General features: G+C 40.6%; 1 pseudogene and 3 gene segments (V, D, J or C); 1 reads left to right on the forward strand and 3 right to left on the reverse strand.

Annotated features, from left to right (window-relative positions):
- Positions 1–1,471: 1,471 nt before the first annotated feature.
- LOC118773822 lies at positions 1,472–3,624 on the reverse strand. The segment is given in 4 exon segments: positions 1,472–1,494; positions 1,951–1,980; positions 3,072–3,407; positions 3,555–3,624. Coding segments are annotated over 4 exon segments (459 nt in total).
- A 2,704-nt stretch (positions 3,625–6,328) lies between these two features.
- On the reverse strand, positions 6,329–6,904 carry LOC118773824. The segment is given in 2 exon segments: positions 6,329–6,657; positions 6,832–6,904. Coding segments are annotated over 2 exon segments (402 nt in total).
- A 3,149-nt stretch (positions 6,905–10,053) lies between these two features.
- Positions 10,054–12,777, forward strand: LOC118773825. The segment is given in 3 exon segments: positions 10,054–10,065; positions 10,893–10,977; positions 12,454–12,777. Coding segments are annotated over 3 exon segments (414 nt in total).
- Positions 12,778–16,461: 3,684 nt separating this feature from the next.
- LOC118773826 lies at positions 16,462–16,976 on the reverse strand (annotated as a pseudogene).
- Positions 16,977–17,948: the final 972 nt, after the last annotated feature.

The following is a 17,948-nucleotide window of genomic DNA, read 5'->3' on the forward strand; positions in this document are numbered from 1 at the left end:
GTCTGTGTGTCTGTGTGTCTGTGTGTGTGTGTGTGTGTGTGTGTGTGTGTGTGTGTGTGTGTGTGTATGTGTGTGTGTGCTTGGTTGTCAGAGGAACAAACGTGTTGGCATGTTTGGAATCTTCTCCTGGACTATATAATTTTGAGCTCTCCATAGTGATCTCACAGGAGCCTGAATGGCATGTTGGAGATTCTACATGTATTTCTGCAGTGTGTAAAAGCATATAAATACAAACATACACACAGTAAACATATTTCAATGGGATATGGCAATACCTAGCAGTAGACTCATGTGGCATGTCTTATGTGGTTATGAAAACTGTAAGACTAAATAGTGTTCACGTTCAAGTTCTCATCATTTCCTTTATTCCCAAAATGTAAAGCTTCCAGAGAAAGTTTGCTTGCATGTGAATGCTCTTTTCATACTAAAGAGTTGGAACAAGGTACTTGCTTGGCAGAGGAATATGTAAGTAAATGTTTTATTTCATTAGCACTTTCATTTTCATCATTTAGGATAGGCTTTTATCCAGAGCGACTTGCGAAGTGTGAGTATAAAGAGCATCTACTAAGCGGCATGAAAACAAACAGGACACTACCAACCATTATTCAAACTCGCATCAGTGCCAAATATAGTGTAGGGGTCTTAGAGTTCCTCACACGAGGCACCAGTTATGTAGGGAATATCACTATCCCCGTCGGTCATTTGGCAACGATAGTTAACATTCCTAAGTGAATATACAAATTGATAAAATGACATCATTTAAACCTGATAGCTGATATCTGGTTTGTCAATACGAAATACAAACAAGGTGATGATGTAATTAATAAACAAGTTTACTAACACAATGCAGACAAACACTGATGAAATGAAATAAACTAGAACAGCTAAATAAACTGACAATGACAAACAATAAAAGAATTAATGAATAAATGATGAAAAATATTATTGTCGGACCAAACAACACGGAAAGGGGAGTGTAAAGATAATGTTATGTGTGAGTGTCCGATTGGGATCTCAGCCGCTAAGTCAAACTGCAGGAGATCGTGAAGTCATAACTGTAATTTGACGTGTGTGGACAAAACATTATTTAGACATATGTCTAATGATACAAGTTATTTTGACATAAGCTTCATTATTTTTAAGTCATTATAATCAGTTTCATAAGGTAATGGTAAGAGGGAAAATTTTTCATTGTATGGATAACAGATGTGTCTAAACGCATCTCGTACAAGATGGAATCAGCTATGCGACTCACAATGCCGTTATGAATCAAAACTACTCATTGAATTATTGAGGAGAGCCAGTCCATTAGAGCTGAGACAATGGCAGCTCATTTGTTGTAAGTCAACTGGGGAGGCCACAGTCCATTTTCCACTGTCTTCTTCTGAGTTTGTCGCAGGTGACAGAGAGACACACACAGGGAGAGATTGGCGTGCCCAACCGTCGTTGGGCAAACAAACACGGTCCAGGTTTATCGCTGGAGGTCCACTTCTTCTGCCAGACACACATCATTGACGGGGTGATGTCAACTAGATCCAGTCGTCTTTGCATACGTAATAGCTGGCTTAACTCACAGCCTCCAACTTTGTGTTGGGTCACACTCATTCGTAAAGAAATGCGCTACATACTACCTACAGCAAGGTCTTCTGGCATCCTTGCCAGGTAGAAATGTCATTGACACAGGCTAATGAACAAGAAACATAGCTGTCTTCACATTTAATGAGATATCTGTCCTCACTGACAGCTTCCAACTTCGTGTTGGGGCATTTCGGTCTTCAAGGGTGCATCGTTTATTCTACAGGGACCTGCTTCTAGAGCCAGTTATGGATTCATAATGGAGCGTGTTGGAAAGAGCTTGGCCGTCCAGAACTGGAGGTGAGCTCGGGATGCATGAGTGGTTAAGGATTCTTCCACGTCCAGAGCTGGCTGAGTAAAAAAAAAAAAAATTACTTGCATCTTCCCACAGCAAGGAGGGGTCCCCTAGCAGGGGAGATGGGGAGAAAAGGAACCATGGACATTGTTCCTGGGCCACTTCAAAACTTTACTCCACATGGTCACATAGATCGTCACCGGTAGAAAACTCGAACCTCGAATTTGAGTAAAGTCCCATGCATTATATACAGTGTAGAAGCATATCATTGTGGAAATGTGGTCACTGCTGAAAATTTAGGCAAAAAGGGACTGTCAGTATTTCATTTCACTTCTTTTTTTTCAAATTTACACCACAGTAAATTGTTACTGTGGTAGATTAGGCGTATAGGAAACATTACTGTGACGGACGTGTCTGATGTGGATCAGGACTATAGGAGATGCTATTGGGTTTAACTTTTCTAACATTTAATGCAGAACCTGTTGGTTTTCATACTTCTCATTTTGTAAGGTTTGTGACAATTCTCTGGACAAATGTTGCTCTACTTCCCTCTGCTGGTATGTTTTTCTCACCTCCTCTAAAGCCTGTGAGAATCCTCTTGCTGTTGTTTCTGCTGTTTCTGTGTAATATGGGACTACACACCATGTATCATTATTATTATATAACTGAGGTATACCTGAAAAGGAAACTGGAGAAATTGTATGACTGGATTTTCTGTGGCCCGCTCTCTGTCCTATCATTGGTAGATTCATATGAAGAGGGTGCGATGCAGGCTTAAAATTCCATGCCGCTTCATTAAAAATATTTACTTATGTAGCTGTAGTTGTATTTATACATTCGGCACAGATTTCAGAAATGTATGTAAGGAATGTGTTACACACAGTTTACACCTTGTGTGCATCACTATGTTTATACAATGCTCTGAAAAACCCCAGCAGTCCATGAGACTCACAAGTACCTGTTAATTTATGAAAACTAAATTAACATGAACATTCATACATCAGATAAAGAAAAATACTGTTCATGAGGGACAACGGAACATAAAAATGAAAATATAAATGTGTCAGCTTTTACTGTTAATCTCCCCAGCCCTCTGTCTGGTGTCATTGGCTTCCCCCTCAGCACCTGCAGTAGGTCCCAGCTGCAGCAGTGCAGTCACTGTGCAGTCTGACTGAGGGAGGTTTTTGTACAGGTCCCTCACACTGTGTGAACACTCGGACACTATTAGGGTAATGAAAACTCTGACAGTAGTAATCTCCTGCATCTTCAGCCTGGACTCCACTGATGGTCAGAGTGAAGTCAGTCCCAGATCCACTGACAATGAATCGATCTGGAGTCCCCGTGTGACGGGTGCTTGCTGTATGGATCAGGAGTTTAGGAGCTTCTCCAGGTTTCTGCAGGGACCAGTGTAGGTAGTTGTTGCCATAATAATCTTTGTACACAGCACTGCTGACTTTACAGCTCAGTGACACTGACGCTCCTGGAATAACAGTTTTCGCTGCAGGAGTCTGAGTCACAGTGTACTGCCCTGCAGTTTCTGAAAATCAGAAAACAAAAATAAAATGTAATTAGAGCATGATTGATCAGTTTCATGAAGCCAATATTCTTTAACTTAAACTTCAAATTTTACGTATTAGATGGTTTGCAGTTTGTTAAAATAAATAAATAAATCAACTCCTCTCACCCTGAGTGCAGAAGGCAAGTGCCCAGATGAAGATGGTGATAAAAGTCATTGTTGTAGGTTCTTTTGCCATGAAGAACAGCTCTCAGTCATGAAGTGTTAAATTCACAGGACTATAAACACTCCCAGAGCACTGAAGCATGTGCTGCCAATGCAAAATGTCTCTTTGCAAATGCTCTTCCTGGGTACAGCAGGCACTTTAGCCAAGCAGTGCTGTGAAGTCAGGCGTGATGCTGGAGAAAAAGTAGGTTTTACAATAAATGAAGACTGATTGATGAATTTGCTGCAACATAACTGTTTTATTCATATAAAATATAGAACTTTAAAATGGTTCACAATCACCATGAGTTAATACTAATCATAGAGAAATGTCTTTAACTTCTACTTAAATGTCCCAGTGAGATGATGTGACTGCACACCAGTTTCATCACACGTGCGTTCACTCTGCAAATATACCAGTTCCTCACTTGTTTAAACATTCATCCCAGAGTTATACTGCACACATTCACCTGGCCCTTCATTTGTTCCATATGTCACCTGTATCACGCTGCCACCCGATGATAGTGAGAGGGACTGAATTGTTTGTTTCTATGATTTGGATGTCCCTGTAACAGCCTGATGGGTGGGAATTCTGTACCAACTTATTTTTAATGATTGTTCATTTAACGTGAGACATTATGTCATCTTAATTTTGATGCTTTACTTGTGAAAATGTAATATTTCAATGCTGCTAGCGAGAAATGATATAGTCCTGTGGAGGGAACCCTGACTTTTAATGTCTGAGAGCTGGAACAAGGTTTATGGATGGTAGAGGATTATGTATAGGATTTAAGTAAATATTTTACTGCATTTAGATTTATAGTGTCATCATCATATCTTTATATTTGTAGCCAATAACAACAATAAAACAGAAGAGAGAACACCTTAATTGTATTAGGGTATAAATACCAATAGTGCACAAATAGCAGACAGTAGTATAATGATGTTTATTGTAATACCGCCCATTATGACACCCACCATCCTCTGTTGGGTAGGCCTACATTTTCTCTTTGGCAGGTTAAAGTTTTATTGTTTCTAGCCACTCTGGCGGGTACTTTTTTGGAAATAAACAAATATCTCAACGTTAAAGAACCCATGTGAAAGATACCAAAATACATGCTTTGGTGTTACATGTATTTATTTATGTATTTATTTATTAGTTAAGTTTCTGGCAGGACCCCTCTGTCATTTTCCAGTTGTGCAGCTCCGAGCACAAGCTGCATAGACTATGACAGAGCAATCCAAATCCTTCTAGCGCAGGAAGATGTGGGTTGAATCTGTGGAGAGGTTTTTAGCTACCTTTAAGGTGTCTGTCACATCACCACTACTGTCATGGTAAAAATGTGGAGACACATCATGGACATAAGTAGAAAAGTAAACCTCATTAGGAGCAACACGACAAGCACGACAAACGAAGAGAGGAGCGTCTACTCAGTCTGCAAGAAATAGGCTACTCAGATCATGTCTGCCCAATTTGCTAACTTACTAGCTAGTAGTAGGATAGTTGCAAACTCTACTGTCTTTTTAGCTGTCACCGTTACTTGTACAGATATCTTGCTGCCTATCTGTCAAGGCTCAGGCAAGGACTCAGGCACGGACCACGGGAGCTTCGGGTTCCAAGCGTCTTTAATGGAATCCATAGGCAGATCGTTAATCAGAAACGGGCAGGATCGAGAGGATGGGAAGCAGGTGTGCAGACAATCAGGTGGGCGGAGACCAGGCGGGGAGCGGGGCAGGACTAACACACAAAGAAAACAAAAGCACATGGGCAAGGAAAACAAAAACACAACAGCTAAGGAGGCGGAGCACTGACACTATCTGCATAGCTAGTGTAGCCCCTGTTAGCCAATAAAAAGCTATACAATGTTTCTGACGCTAAATGTGAGCATTGTGTGATGCACTTAAAATGTAACTGAATTCGGCCTGTAACATTTTGCCTGAATTAGTTTTTTAAAGTGCTTTTTCAGTGGGTTAATTAGAAAGCTGCAGGAATTTTACATTGCCAGCTTGTCAGAATAATCACTGCTTTACTAAACTAGCCTGCCGCATGAAGAAAAATTAGACTAATGTGAATAATCAATGAGTTCGAATCAACATTGATAACTAATAACTGTATAAATTCATGTTTGTGGATTTGAAAAAAAGAAGCGCATGTCACTGTGGACCACGTAGGCTACAGAAATTGATAGCATTGTTCATTGCTGTAGTCAAATGTCATCTGTGGGTGTAGAGAATTTCATGGAGAGCTGATCCACAGGAATGCCCTGGCTTGTTTTTCTTGAATTTACTGTACAATGACAAAATGTCTGATGAAGACTTTCAAATAGAAGTGCTTATTTTGAATTGAATTTGTCATTACCTGGTCTGTGCACATGAATTGAAGATGATAAAAATAAATAACAGCTGAAATAAATAACAGTTGCAATGTTCCAACAGCTCAGTACAATTGTAGTGTTTTTATACTTTTTCTTTTAAATACAATAAATTACTTTGCTTCGTGAAAAATAGAGCTGGCTTTCATCTACCACCCATCCTGGCTGGTGCACTAAAAAGTACTACAAATGAGGGCACATGGGAAAAGAGATAGAAATAAAACAATTACATCAAATTTAACCATGATTCTCCCCCACGGGCTGTTTCTGGCATCATTGGCTTCCCCCTCAGCACCTGCAGTAGGTCCCAGCTGCAGCAGTGCAGTCACTGTGCAGTCTGACTGAGGGAGGTTTTTGTACGGCTCTCTAACACTGTGTGAACACATCAACACTCCCAGTCCAGTGTAGACTCTGACAGTAGTAATCTCCTGCATCTTCAGCCTGGATTCCACTGATGGTCAGAGTGAAGTCAGTCCCAGATCCACTGCCACTGAATCGGTCTGGAGTCCCTGTGTGTCGGGTGCTTGCTTTATAAATGAGGAGTTTAGGAGATTCTCCAGGTTTCTGCAGGTACCAGTGTAGGTAGTTGTTGTTGTACACAGCGCTGCTGACTTTACAGCTCAGTGACACTGACTCTCCTGGAAGAACAGTTTTCACTGCAGGAGTCTGAGTCAAAGTGTACTGCCCTGCAGTTTCTGAAAGTCAGAAAACAAAATTAAAACAGTAAATAAATATGGTTAGCGCATGATTGATCAGTTTTATAAAGCAAATATTCATGAACTGAAACTTCTCATTGTAGATAATTTGATGGTTTGCAGTTTGTTAAATAAAATAAAACATGAACAATTGAACAAATGAACCCCTCTCACCTTGAGTACAGACAGTGAGTGCCCAGATGAAGATGGTAATAAAAGTCATTGTTGTTGTGGGTTCTGTCGCCATGAAGGACAGCTCTCAGTCATGAAGTGTTAAACTCACAGGACTATAAACACTCCCAGAGCACTGAAGCATGTGCTGCCAATGCAAAGTGTCTTCTCTATGCAAATGAAAACAGGACACATTGTAATAACTTCCTTGTTTTATATAATCATTGTGTGGTAAAGTATTGAGTGAAACAGGCTTCACCTCAAGTCCACATTGGATAGACTTCTTCTATTTGATAACCATTTGACAATTCAATCTACCGACATGAAAAATGAATTTGGCAACAATAATGTGTTAATGGGTCAAAAAAGCACTCACACATAAACATAAACACCTACAAATGAAGTCCCCTCTCCTGTCTTTTTCTGTAAAAAAAAATCACATATCCTGTATTATGTATATGTATTATGGTTCTTATCTCAGGTAAGTGAATTGGGAAGATCTGAAATTCTTATGGAAAAATAACTAGCAAACCAGCAAACACAAAAGGAAATTTGTTTATAACATATTGTACTTTTACCCTGTGATCTTAAAGGAGAGATCGGCCTGATGATTCTGTTGCCAACAACATTCCCTACAGTTTAAACAGAAGTTAACAGGACTATAAAATAGATGGAACAGTTACAGCAGTCAGAAAGTACTACTGCCCCACTGATACTGACACTTACACTACTGTCCCACTTACACTGAGACCTACACTACTGCCCCACTGATACTGAGACCTACACTACTGGCCCATATACAATGAGATTTACAGTACATTACTACCACCCCAATACTGACACTTACACCAACTGTTAAAAGGGGCCACATCCCTTTGTCCACCCTACTGTTTGCCTCTGTGAACATCACTTCCAGCTCTCACAGACCCTTTGTTTACAAGCCAGCTGAAACCTGCCCAAACCTGTCCTGCTGCTCCCCTTAGCAGCAGCACCCCCACAAGTAACCCGAGGCACAGGCACATCCCCAAGGACAGCCGCCAGGTCACCTTTTGATGTCTGACCTGTCATTACCCATTCTCCAACAATAGGAACCCCTACAGGGCCAAGGACTTTGGACAATATAAAAGTTGTGGTGATGTCCCCCACTTCTGTGCTGCACCAGCTCCTGTGGGGTGAAGAACTGGGGACAAAACTCCTGGAGACAGATTGTTGTGTTGTTGTGTGCGTCTTTGCCTATGAAACCACACAGACACACACACACTGCCAAACATACATGCCTACCGCCCCTTACTAACACTCTGAACTGGAAACCTGACTCCTGTGTTCTGACCAACACACCACTGAGACAGCAACATTCTCCTAAACCTGGCACATTTCACCAACTGACACTGGGACCTACACTACTGCCCCCACTGACAATGAGGTTTACATTAGTACCCCACTGATACTGATGCCCTGTTCACACCCGGCATTAGAATGTGAATGCACTTTCTAATAGAGTAGACATTAGAATAGAATCCACATGCGTCTCGAGTGACCACTTGTGATCAGATCTCACTTCCCCGCTCTATATGCAAACATGTACATCATTTCCATTTTCAAATGTAAGTTTACACATCATTTAAAGGTCTGTTTGAATGAATCTTGTTGTAATTGTCACTAGAAAATAATGCGTGTTATATCTGTAAATGAAAACTAGCAAGCTAGATTCCATTCATCACTGAAATTAAATACCTAATAACTCAGCTGCATCTGATCTTTTGTTAAATTCTGTTTATCGTTGGAAAAAGCAGAAAAGCTATATTAGAACATTTTGAACTTCACCGTTTTTGTCTGGCACCTTATGTTTAAGTTTCTTATGTTATTAACTTCAACGAAAATGTTTCATAATGTAGTTTATGAAAGGGAGTTTGCTGGTTTGCTAGCATTGTGAATACATTGATGAATTACTTTTCTAAAACCGAAGCGCACTTGTTACGGAAGACCGTTTTCGAAGAAAGAAGTGCATGCATTACCTAAGGAGGGACCTGTTCAGAGTTAAGAGTCTACGTAACCTGATATTCATGATATCATAAATCTTTTTATTACTCCCACAATAGTCTACTAACATTCATTTTTAGAACTACAACACGTATTATTCACAATACCGTTTTTCATGTAATATGTTGCATTACACCTGTGCTATTGTGGTGTGACAAATTGTATATCCACATGCAATAAATCCATATGTAGTTTATAAGGACTGCCAGTAGATGTCAGTTAGGCTAAGCAGGTAATTAGTTATTTTTATTTTTAAGGTGTATGAACCCTGGAAATAATGTAAAATTAAGGTGGGGTATTTTTTCCTTTTTAAAAGAAGACAGAAATGTGCTGATGTACCACAGGGGCATGCTAGAGGGTGGAGAGATAACAGGAGAATGTGGTGTGACTGTGAAGAAGTAACAATAGTTTACGGAGAAGATGGGGTGACTTTAAGGGAGGAGTTTGAGTTTCTTAAGCAACCTTGCCAGTGGGTTACATTAGGTTAGGGTTATTTTAGGTTAGTCAATTATATATTTTGTAGCAGCCAAGGCAGATATGGAGCTGGGACAATAGGTTTCTGTATGAGTCAGGGTGCATGTGACAGAGAAGCCGATGTTGCTTCTCTTGGTGCAGGTGCAGGTTTTCACCTGACCTTCACTTCTCCTGGTGTCTTGTGTTAGGGATACGCCTGATACCTCCTCCCCATGCCTCTGACCACTGTGAGAAAGTTTTCATCTTATTCATCAATAACGTTATGTGTATAACAGAAGGAGCTAGGGGAAAGTAATAAAAGAGAAATGTATGCAGACTAAAGGGGCTTCCTTTTTGGGATGTGAATGAGTGATTGGAGCGAATGCATATACACCACATATACACCTGTTGCTCCGCGGACCAACCCGGTTTACTGTATGCGATTGATCACCATATGCAATAAACCAAACAACCATGATTACATCAGACTCTGTGAGGACTTATTATTTTCCGGAAGGCATCAAAGTGTGGAGGGACCCTCCAGTCCGATTGGCCTAGACTGTGAGAGGTTTTCCACCACAATTTGCTATATTTTTTAATGTTAAATCGCTGTTTCTTCAAAGCTAAAATTAGCTAGAATTTTCCGAATCTCGTGTTCTAATCGCACCGGTTTTAGCGTAAGTGCTAAACAGCTAATCACACTGGTGTGACCGTATGCGCGAAAGGGTTAACATGACGCCGTCGGTGCGTGAATGAGTACGTACTTCCGCTTACGCAGAGGACGTCAGTTGAGTAGGTGGTCCTTCAGTGTGGCCCAGGACACATTCGCATTCACACTGCTAAAAGAATGTGGCCATATGTGGCCCAGACCACCTCAGAATGTGGTCTGAGCGAACGGATCTCAATGCATCCTCAATGCGTCTTGCATGTCAATGCCAGTTGTGAACAGGACCTGAGACTTACGCAACTGCCCCACTGACACTGAGAGCTACACCACTTACGCTGCCTCACTGTCCCAGGGCCTCAGAGAAACAGGCTATTCAGTAAATTGTGTTGATGTAACATTGGGTTACTGTGGTACACAGAGAGGACTGTCGATGCAGCAGTGGAAATACTGAAGGCGAATGTTACTCTACCGCCCCCTGGTGGTAAATTTTCTCACATCCGCTAACGCTGGTGAGAATCCTCTGGATGTTGTTTCTGTCTTCTGTGGTTTACCCCTCTGCTGTTACTCTCTGGAGTTTATCTGTAATATGGGAATACACCACATGTATCATCATTAATAGGGGATGCTGTCAGTCATGAGGAAGTCATGGGGAAAATACGTCTGAATTCTCTGTTTTCCTTTGCTGCCGTGTCATTGGAAGATTCACACGGATCCATGGTGGGAAAGAATTTAAATGAAATGAAATGTGCAATAATGTTTATTTGTACATTAATCGAATGCGCCAATGGATCGGAAAATCTACAAAAGATTATTTTATAACTGACGCTGCAAGAGGGATTCAGCGATGAGTCTGTTTATAGTTTAATGCATCAGTTGTTCGCAGTGGCAAACGCAGACGCTGTAGCGCAGGGAGGTTTTTGTACAGCCAGTCAATCAGAGTCAATCACTGTGGTGGACTTTCGGCAGCGGCACCAAACTGGAGATCGGCAGTAAGTTTGCAGCGATTTCACTCTTCATTTCGCCATTAGTATAAACCTGAACGCTCATATCAATCGACTATGATAGTTAAATATTGCTTTGTTATTTTTGCAAATACTATTTGTAATTGTAGCAACCAAAATATATCTTCCATCTATCGAACGATGTGTACATTATTCCCAACGCTTTACTTTTCTGGAGAAAATAGGTCCAAATTATTAAAATGTTGCGCGGCGCATGTGTTTACTTCCAAATACGTACGCATTTTATGAGGATTGAGTTGAAGAGCACGCAATAAGAAGGGTTTCATTTTTTTTTTATTATGGGTTTTACTTGACTTGTATGCGTAGAAAATCGCGCCGCTTCATTTTCCAAAAACGACGAAACTATACTTTTTTAGGATAAAATCATTTTGCCGCTTGAATCTTTTGGTTTCTTCTCCGCGCCGGGCGAGAGGTTTTTGTGCGGGACACTAATAGGAACTGAATCACTGTGGTACACTTTTGGCAGCGGCACCAGACTGCACGTTGGAAGTAAGTATTCCGATTTAAAGTAATATTCAATAACCATCACACGTAGTGATTATTTTTCCTATAAAGGATAGTTTGTTATATACCTCCAGGATTTCAAGTGAAGACAGCGCTCCACATTTGTGGAGTACGTTAGATTGTGTTTATTATGCCATCCGAAATGGAGATATTCATAGCGCTCAAATTTATGTGAATAATGCTTATAAGGACTGTTAAATCATTTTGGTAAAGCTCTGTTATCTTGATCTCGCCCATGGAGCGAACGCGTGTGAAAATATTTGGGTCTTTTTTGTGACACATTTTGCTAATACTGTACTTTTGTGGTAATGCACACATATTTCTTACAAAATCTCACGAAGTCAATCATTTTTCTTTAAAAAGATGTAAGCGTTTGGTGATAGACTGTCAGATGATTACGGGTCCGTTTTAAAAGAAGGCTCAGTTCGAGCTTCTTAGTTCTGAGAGCAAGGGGAGACTTTGCGTTTGCGTTTGTGGTTCTCCGGGTTTTCGACGAACGATTTTGCGAATAAGTTTTCCATGAAACGTCTGAAAATGAAAATGACTTTAGACAGAATGTTGACTCTTAGTGTGTATAACGGTTCCGTTGTAAATTTTTTAACCTGAAAATGATCATTTTCTTAAATCTACTCATGTTATTCCGAATGATGGGAAAGGCTTAATCTTACCAAATTGTTGCGTACAAATATTTTGGTTATTTCCAACAAGGTATAAACTTTTAAAAATCACATTTGATGCATTTGTAAAACTGGGACTGGATTTTTTCACTGGCCTGTAAAGATGGTCTGCAAAATATATTGGTATTTGTAATACAAGTTCTGTATTTGTTTCTTGCATGATCTGAATGAAAATAAGTCTCTTCTCCATCTCCTGTAGTCCTGTGTTAAGTCTGTATTTCCTCCCCTCTCTCTGACCTCCCGTCTCTGCTGTTTCTCCCAGAAAACGTCTCCCCCACCCTCATGGTCCTGCCCCCCTCTAGTGTGGAGCTGTCCAACAAGAGAACGGCCACGCTGATGTGCCTGGCCAACAAGGGCTTCCCCTCAGACTGGACGCTGCGCTGGAAAGTGGACGGTAGCAGCAGGAGCTCGGAGGCGAGCGGCGGGGTCCTGGAGAAGGACGGCCTGTACAGCTGGAGCAGCACCCTGACTCTCTCTGTGGACGAGTGGAACAAGGCGGGGTCACTGACCTGTGAGGCCACCCAGGGCTCCCAGGCTCCGCTCACTCACACACTGAGGAGAGAGCAGTGTTCTGAGTAGCACCTCACACACTCCTGTGTAGAGCTGTTTTTACTCTCTTCTGCACTCAGCTCTTCTCTTTCTTACTCACTGATTACTTGTAGACTAACAGTGTGCTGTGCTTCAGCTCATGTGTGAATCCATTCTCCAGACTGAGCTTTTAGCAGAACAATCTTTCATGTGCTCTGATTTTGATCCTTGTTAGATATATGTGTCTGTGTGTGGTTTGATGCTTCAGTGCTGTTATTATTGTAATAGAGAATAATAAAGATTTCTTCTTGAGTCATAAACTCTGTTGTACTTCTCTTTATTAATACAAACACAGAGACAGTGATGCACTCTTTGTACTGGTGAGATAGGAGGGTAAACCTGCAGTTTAACTGAAATCATTTGGAGCCATCAGAGGAGTGATAGATGTCTGAAATCAAAGGTGTGTGTGAACTGCACCCCTCCCCCATGTCCATTGACTCGGTGGGAGTTATGAAGATGAAGGAAACCCTGTTTTGGGGGAATTATTGCTACATTGGCATTACATACAGTTTAACACCTCAGCACAGGGTTCATAAAGAACTCAGTTACAAAGCTCTGACCAGCAGCTATCTCCAACCATGAATATGAGGATAAGACACCACGTATTTGAGATGAAGATGATATACAAGACAGTTTAATGTGAGAGGATGATCATTTGATGATTATAATTTCCAGAGAATGCCAGTATGTTTTCACGTTTGCATCATTTAAAATATGAATAAAAATTTACAATTGATTTAAAATACAATGTTTTAGCATTAGACCTGTGAGTGATGTGTGAATGCATGAGGTAAAATAGTGCATTTAGCAGGTGGCTGGAGGCCTGAGCAGTGAGAGGAGTGTATGGCTATATAAGCTGCTGCTTTATGATGTACAGTGTGCTCTCAGCTCACACTAACCCCATGGGGACGGGGGAACATCTGGTGACAGTGCTGCACTATTCTGGGAGTAGCAGAACCGCCCCGCCCTGCCTATGCAAAATCTGAGTTTCACCCCCACAGATCACAGTTTCACAGTTTCACTACCCAAAATCCCCTGGACTGGGGCAGCTGTGTGGGGGTGGGCTGTTTTCACCTCTCTAGAGGAGGGACAAGTTAAATTGATTACATTTTTAAAACATATTGTTCAACAAATAGTATTAAGTAAGTAATTAATGATCCATACACATGTTATAAAGACATCAAAATGAAATAAATATATTAGCTGTATAACAGCAGAAAATCTGTATCCATCTATGGTTTTGCTCAGTCAGCCCAATATCACAGTACTTACACAGTGATCTGGGTAGTATTTGATAACCAGCAGAGGTCATATCAACTACGCAGCAGAACAAGTCAAATCACACTGATCACACTCTTTTCTCATCTTAAATATGTTTCTATGAATCTTCCTTATCGTATGCAATTATATATGCAAGATCAATTTCCTGTTTCAGTCCCTAGAGTGAAACAAAGTGTAGAAATGACAGTCAAGGTGTTTCCTCTTGTAACTGAAGCTGCTCTAAGTGTCTGGTTTTGTAAATGATAACTTTTATATTTTCCAAATTTCACATGATAAAATATGTCTTTGGTCTTCAAAGAAGTATTCATTATTCCAGTCTGAAAGCAAAGTTTGCTCAAATTATGTAACTGAATAAATTATGGCATGTAATGTTAAGTAAAATGCAGTTCATCTGAGTTACATTTCAGCTGATTCCAAGTCCAATATTTTGCTTTTAGAGACTTTCTGTTTTGTTATTAGATGTATAAAACCAGTTGTTTGAACCTCTACATGGTCCACAGACTGTTGTTCCTCTTATCCTGTTGGGACACTGACTGAAAATTCTATCCAGCCCAGATTGAATTGATATATTATACTGTACTTGGCTGAGTGTGTTTGTGCTGTAGAGCTGCACAGAACTTTAGTGTCATCACTTCATCACTTCACTCCAATGTGAGAATGAAGTAAAGCCCTGAGATTCTCACCATGACTCTGACATACATGCCAACCCCACTGATAGGCTGCCTGTGTCAGGACTATTCCTGCTGCACCTCCAACTCATTTCAAAGGAATCCTTTCCAAAAGCACCCACCCCCTGCGGGTACTTTGCAGTTCTGAAATCTATGAATGCTCTATGTAGTAGATTAATACTGTATGTAGTCACCCACAAACACTGCAGAATATTTTATTATTTATTATTAATAATCAGCTTGAATGATTCTCCATTTTTGTTGTCTCATTAATCTTCTGTTTACCTCAATACTGCAGTGAAAAGTTTGATTTGTGTTCGTAATAACGCTGCCCTGGTGATCATAAGGAGCAATGAAGAGTGAATGGATATTTGCTGTATGTGTGCTCTTTACTGCAGTTATTTTGCACAGTATGGATTCATGCCAGAAATGTAAGTTGCTGTGTCTGACTGTGGGGATACACTGGATTTACAGGTTTAGACAGGAGCAACTGATGTTTGTCACTGGGTATTGCAGCAGTCCACTTCCATACCTTTATTCATATACCTGTTAACACATACAGATAATGGATGAAAAAAGACAATCACAATGTCACACAGGTGGGAGTTGGGTCACTGCGTGCAGCCAGGACAGCATGGACACGTTGGCATGGATACTCTAATGGAATCAGTGGACCCAGAAAATACAGCCACTGAGGTTTCCTCTTGCAGCCATGCTGGCTCATCACAGCAGACTCATACAGGAACAGTCTGCTTATATATACACCATGAGAGGACTGCTGTTTTAAGAACCACTTCAGTGTTTTCCGGAACAGCAAACCTCCACACATTCTCCTTTACACATTCTCATCTGACAGTGTTTGTGCAAAGAATCATTTGGACATTAATCACTTTGAGCTGTGCTTGTAAAGGGAGTGTAGCTCTTCTTTCTCTCGCCCAAGCACATGGTTTTGTACCTTTGGTCACTTTGAGTGCTGGGATATCAATATGACATGGCTGTGTATGATCACTGTCGTCACTTTGTATATTTCATGGCTACCGAATTGGTACTAGTGTTCTTGTCATGAGATCACAAACATAAAACATTGTGCAGTCCTCTGCTGACATCTAGTGGAAATTACAGCTTTAGTACTTCGACTACAATGTAACGTGATGTTGCGTGAAGATGTTACGTTCTGACAAGGTAACTTTCAGAAGTAGTGGCATTCTGTGATATCAATTGAACAGGGTCATGCGAACAGCTGACACTGTCCCCATTGGGATATCAACCTGGCCACTCTAACGCAATGACTTGGTCAGGTGTTTCTTTTGAAGTTAAATTTTGCCCAAAGTATACTCCATATACCATTTCTTAAAGGAGGCTATTTGAAGCTGTTCATGGCAGAAAGCTTGATAACAGTAACTAATGTTCCATAGTGATATAGGCAAGGTAGGCATAGGCATTTCCTTTGAAAAAGACATTTATCCTGAATTCCCCAAATTCTTACTCCTAAGTCAATTTTACCATGAATGCAGAGGGTGAGTGCTCAAATGAAGATGATGACAAAAGCCATTGTTGTTGTAAAATAATGAAAAAAAAAAAATGAAAATACAATGTGCCAACTTTTACCATTCAGCTCCTCCACAGACTATATCTCATGTCTTTGGCTTCCCCCCTCAGCACCTGCAGTAGGTCCCAGCTGCAGCAGTGCAGTCACTGTGCAGTCTGACTGAGGGAGGTTTTTGTACGGCTCTCTAACACTGTGTGAACACACAGCTACCACCACTGCAGTGTAGACTCTGACAGTTGTAATCTCCTGCATCTTCAGCCTGGACTCCACTGATGGTCAGGGTGAAGTCAGTCCCGGATCCACTGCCGCTGAATCGATCTGGAATCCCTGAGTGACGGGTGCTTGCATAATAGATGAGGAGTTTAGGAGCTTCTGCAGGTACCAGTGTAGGTAGTTGTTGTTGAGCACAGCACTGCTGACTTTACAGCTCAGTGACACTGACGCTCCTGGAATAACAGTTTTCGCTGCAGGAGTCTGAGTCACAGTGTACTGCCCTGCAGTTTCTGAAAATCAGAAAACAAAAATAAAATGTAATTAGAGCATGATTGATCAGTTTCATGAAGCCAATATTCTTTAACTTAAACTTCAAATTTTACGTATTAGATGGTTTGCAGTTTGTTAAAATAAATAAATAAATCAACTCCTCTCACCCTGAGTGCAGAAGGCAAGTGCCCAGATGAAGATGGTGATAAAAGTCATTGTTGTAGGTTCTTTTGCCATGAAGAACAGCTCTCAGTCATGAAGTGTTAAATTCACAGGACTATAAACACTCCCAGAGCACTGAAGCATGTGCTGCCAATGCAAAATGTCTCTTTGCAAATGCTCTTCCTGGGTACAGCAGGCACTTTAGCCAAGCAGTGCTGTGAAGTCAGGCGTGATGCTGGAGAAAAAGTAGGTTTTACAATAAATGAAGACTGATTGATGAATTTGCTGCAACATAACTGTTTTATTCATATAAAATATAGAACTTTAAAATGGTTCACAATCACCATGAGTTAATACTAATCATAGAGAAATGTCTTTAACTTCTACTTAAATGTCCCAGTGAGATGATGTGACTGCACACCAGTTTCATCACACGTGCGTTCACTCTGCAAATATACCAGTTCCTCACTAGTTTAAACATTCATCCCAGAGTTATACTGCACACATTCACCTGGCCCTTCATTTGTTCCATATGTCACCTGTATCACGCTGCCACCCGATGATAGTGAGAGGGACTGAATTGTTTGTTTCTATGATTTGGATGTCCCTGTAACAGCCTGATGGGTGGGAATTCTGTACCAACTTATTTTTAATGATTGTTCATTTAACGTGAGACATTATGTCATCTTAATTTTGATGCTTTACTTGTGAAAATGTAATATTTCAATGCTGCTAGCGAGAAATGATATAGTCCTGTGGAGGGAACCCTGACTTTTAATGTCTGAGAGCTGGAACAAGGTTTATGGATGGTAGAGGATTATGTATAGGATTTAAGTAAATATTTTACTGCATTTAGATTTATAGTGTCATCATCATATCTTTATATTTGTAGCCAATAACAACAATAAAACAGAAGAGAGAACACCTTAATTGTATTAGGGTATAAATACCAATAGTGCACAAATAGCAGACAGTAGTATAATGATGTTTATTGTAATACCGCCCATTATGACACCCACCATCCTC

Source organism: Megalops cyprinoides, chromosome 2 (assembly GCF_013368585.1).
Source record: "Megalops cyprinoides isolate fMegCyp1 chromosome 2, fMegCyp1.pri, whole genome shotgun sequence".
In the NCBI taxonomy this organism is placed as follows: Eukaryota; Metazoa; Chordata; class Actinopteri; order Elopiformes; family Megalopidae; genus Megalops; species Megalops cyprinoides.